At 41.9% G+C, this 4362-nt stretch overlaps 1 protein-coding gene across 1 annotated transcript in view; it reads right to left on the bottom strand.

The window, feature by feature from the left end:
* Window positions 1–4362, bottom strand: part of LOC119839009 (zinc finger protein 43-like) — an 11903-nt gene that overhangs the window by 684 nt on the left and 6857 nt on the right. Inside the window, exons 6-10 of the mRNA XM_038365178.1 lie at window positions 4068–4233; window positions 3507–3648; window positions 2506–2613; window positions 1671–1826; window positions 173–989 (exon numbers count right to left, since the gene is read on the bottom strand). Coding sequence (XP_038221106.1) covers window positions 173–989; window positions 1671–1826; window positions 2506–2613; window positions 3507–3648; window positions 4068–4233 — 1389 coding nt within the window. The remainder of the gene's footprint in view (window positions 1–172; window positions 990–1670; window positions 1827–2505; window positions 2614–3506; window positions 3649–4067; window positions 4234–4362) is intronic.

Raw genomic sequence — 4362 nt, 5'->3', positions numbered from 1 at the left:
AGAACACAAAATGAAATGTCTCGGTTGGCAGGACACAGGAGGCTGATCACCTACATGTCCATCATGACAATCCATCAGTGAAACAGATACCAGCTGCCCCATTACCCGCTAGCGAACACCTATTTATTGTGTTTTTTGAAGTCGGTTAACACAGCGCAGTGCAGGCGGATACCTGTAGTCCTTCAGATGGTCCTTCCGCCTGTGTATGGTCAGCATGCGCCTGGTCTCGAACACTTTATCGCACACGCTGCACGGGAACGACAGCGGCTGCTCCCCGTGCACCTCCACCAGGTGCTTCAGCTTCTGGGGGTACGTCATCAGTCTCACGTCGCACTTGGGGCAGTACACCCTGCCGCGTTTGTTGTGCACCCGGTCCACGTGCAGGTCCTTGTTGTACGCCGCGCGGAACACCTTGCCGCATATCTCGCACGGGTGCTCCCTGCCCTCGTCGTGCCGCTGCTGGTGCATGATGAACCGCCCGCGGTCCACGAAGCCCAGCCCGCACGTCTCGCACACGTAGTTGCTGAAGTGCACGTTCATGTGCTTGTTCAGCGCGTGGAAGTACGGGAACGGCTGATCGCACAGCGCGCACTTCACCTCGTCCTTCAGCAGCCGGAACGGCAGCACCCACTGCCTGACGCCGGTGTAGTAGCGCTTCCGGTGCACGCCGGTGATGTGGCGCACGAACTCGTCGAGGCTGGTGATGCGCGCGGCGCAGAGCCGGCAGTCGATGCGCGTCAGGTCCACCTTGATCATGCTCTTGTTCTCGACCACGCGGAACTTGCGCGGGCTGTGCCGGCCGTGGGTGTGGTCGCGCATCAGCTGCGGGTCCGCGAAGCACTCGCCGCAGTAGTAGCAGAGCAGGTTGTTGTGCCGACACTTGAACGGGCACACGTACGAGAACTCGACGAGCGTCGATATGTTCGTGTCCTTCATGTAGCTCGGGTCGCGCTCGCGCATCCGCTGCTGGAGCGTCGACATTGATATGTCTGGAAACGTTACGTAAGGATACGTTGTGAATGGGAAAGTTTGCGTGTTTGGATGTTTGTCACTCAATCACGCTGAAACCACTGAACAGATTTTGATGACATTCGGTATACAGACAGGGTATGAGCTGACTTGGGTGATATGATACTTTTTATCCCGGTAAATGCTCCCTTAAAACTGACCGCCTCCTTGGCACAGTAGTTAAGGCGTGAGCGTAGATCCAAGAGGTCCTGGGTTCGATTCCTGGTGGGGACGCACAATAAAAACAAAACGACTCGGTCTGGCAGGACACAGAAGGCTAATCACCTACTTGTCCATAAAAAAAAAGGATCAGTGAAACAGTTGTATATAATCTGCCCCATACCCCAGTAGGGGACACGGGACTTCACTTTTTAAATAACAGGAATCTCGATACCCGGGCGGAGCGGGGACTAGTGTCTATGATATGATTTACACATTATTTTCTAGACAAAATCAACATTACCCCACAGTACACTACCCAGATGAAGACTGTTTCCTTTAATATTCAGCCTATTCACTTTTCAATCCTTTCCTTACCCCTTTTCCCCTTAAATAAAGACAGTAGGATGTTCCACCTTTAGGATCGCTTCAGGCGAACTACCAGCTTGCCTGCAGTTGCCTGCTTATGACAAATTAAATCTAGCATCCACTACAACACTAACTAGGTTTCTGCACCGGTGTCGCCGCTTTCCACCTCACAAACTCATCGCAGCCCTTCGCGGGCACTCGAGCGAGTGGCTTCTCCGCTGGAACATCATTTGTCACTTTGTCTCGCTCTTGCGGTTTCTCACTGAGTGGGTTTTCGGTTTTTATGTCGCCTGGAAATATAATATTAGCGTTAATTGGTACAAATAAACAATATTTAATTAAATTCTTAATGGTATATGTTTTTCGAAGATATTTTAAAAATAAAATCTAAGAAAATATAGCAAAACTAGCTTATCGCCCGCGGTTAATGGTACCATGGTTAGGAGTATTTTCTTCTCATTAAAATGTATGGTTTGTTCTTTCGCACGTTTAGCTCCATCATCATACCTAGTTTCATCAAAATCAGTTTGACAATAACAAACTTTCATCCCCTCTGTCAACCCTTTCTTCGGGATTCGAACCCGCGTTTCTTGCCAAACCATAGCAATTATAAAGCATTTCAATGCTATAAAACTAAAAATAAAATAAAAAATACAGTTATACATAATTCTTCTTTGTTTCAAGTCGGTGAATATATTGAACTACATTCGCTCTGAAATGTCGTTAGAGTTTATCAGAAGTCATTTAAAATAAACAAGAGAACATAGAACTATCTCCTTTTTTCAAGTCGGTCAAAATCTTTAACTACATTCGTTCTGAAATGTCTTCAGAGCATTATTTATTATCTATTCAGCATTATCGAAACGCCATTTAAATAAAGAACGGGACATCCCCTCCCCTTTTTTCAAGATGGTTACAATTTAAATTAATCATCATCATTCATAGCAGCATACAGATCTAGAACCATACAAGGCGGATCATCAAGGGCATCCACCAGCGGCGTGGCCGGTCGCGACTCGTCTTCCGCCATCGGTTCCAGTTTAATTTCCAATTTCTCTGGTGGCTTCAGCGGTTGGTCTGTAAGTAGATAATATTATCATCATTATATCTTATACCTTTAAACGAGCAATTCTTGTATATATATATGTATATATATAGAAATATGAAAATGTCATGTTCGTGTTTAATTCGTGTTTTTTTTTTCCTGACATCTATTGGTGAATAATAATACTATTTTGCTTCGTAGATAGCTGGACAACTGAAATAACACATAGGCACTTTTTATACCGATATTCCTACGGGATACGGACTTACGCGGTTTCAACCGCGGGTCACAGCTAGTATAGATAATATTAGCATAGTATCACTCTAATCATACAAATAATCATATAAATTTGTATATGGACAGGGTATGAGCTGACTTGGGTGATAGGTTACTTTTATCCCAATTAAATGCTCCCTTGGGATGTAACAGGAACCTTGATATCCATGCGGAGCCGGAACGAGCGTCTAGTATACTATAAAACAAACTCACTTCCTGCATCTGTCCCTTTGTATGTTTGCTTAGATTAAAACTACACAACGGATTTAGATGGGCTTTATTTCTGATAGATAGAGAGATGCAAGAGGGAGGTTTATATGTATAATAACATCTATTAAACTACTGCAAATTTAATGTGTGCGAAGCTACGGACAAAAGCTAGTTAATTATAAAAGCGGTGAAGCGCAGCTAGTACAAATATAAACCATTGTATCTTTTAAGTTAGTTCAAACTACATAATGTGCAAATCTGATTAAAATTGGTTGAGTAGTGTAGGAGTCCATCGCGGACAACAATGTGACACGCAATTTCAATATTAAGATTACTCTTAATAACCAGTGTGTTACAGTTTATTGTTTTTACTAGTAAGTGCTGGTGTAATGGGTGAGTGAATAAAGAAACAAAATTCTTTCAATATCCACTACCATACCATCTTCATCATAAATCTTCGCTTGTAGGAACGCCTCTTCGCAGCGTAGGATTTGCTGTCGAAATGCGTATGCATCGCGTATCCTGTGCACGCAGGCGGCGCACACCAGCCGGTCCGAGGGTACATCGTCTAAGTGCGATAGCTGAAATTGCATTTTAAATTTACATATCACCTCTTTGGTACAGTTGGTATAGCCAAAAATACGATAAACTAAACACTCATAAGTTTTGAATATATATATATAAGAAAAAACGTCAGTTTCCAATAAATATTAGTGGAATTTTATTTATAATCTTGTAAATTGACGAATTTAGCTATTGTGTTATAAACAAATGTGTACTTTGATTTGGAGCAATACATCCCAATGATAAAAGAATGGCGCTTCAAAAAATTACTCAAAGAATAAAACCTCCTTTCTATATTCTATCTAGAATAAAAATTTTCTTCATCTAATTCCTTAAAGCATAATAAGAATTCAAACAGATACACGTTTTCACTGACGTGTTCGAGACATTCTCTTATTTACTTCGATTCGATAGAACTATTATTAAAAATACTTACCAATAAACCGAAACAATCCATTATCATATCCGAATATACTTCCTTTTTGCCCAAACTTTCGTATTCAACGTTAAGAACCCTACATTTCTTCAACGTACCACAACACCGACACATTCCAGGATCAAACACAGGACCTTTGCCCTTTTTCACACTCATATTATAGATATTATTTTAATAATTCTATGTGGATTATTATTTATAATTGATTAAAATACTCATTTACTGAAAAATCAATATATTATTTACATGATAAAACTCAAAATATGCCAATATTGGACAATGACACTTGACACAA

Source organism: Zerene cesonia, unplaced genomic scaffold (assembly GCF_012273895.1).
Source record: "Zerene cesonia ecotype Mississippi unplaced genomic scaffold, Zerene_cesonia_1.1 Zces_u007, whole genome shotgun sequence".
Taxonomy (NCBI): domain Eukaryota; kingdom Metazoa; phylum Arthropoda; class Insecta; order Lepidoptera; family Pieridae; genus Zerene; species Zerene cesonia.
Note: the sequence above shows the minus strand (reverse complement) of the source record. Positions and strands in the feature narration are given on the sequence as shown.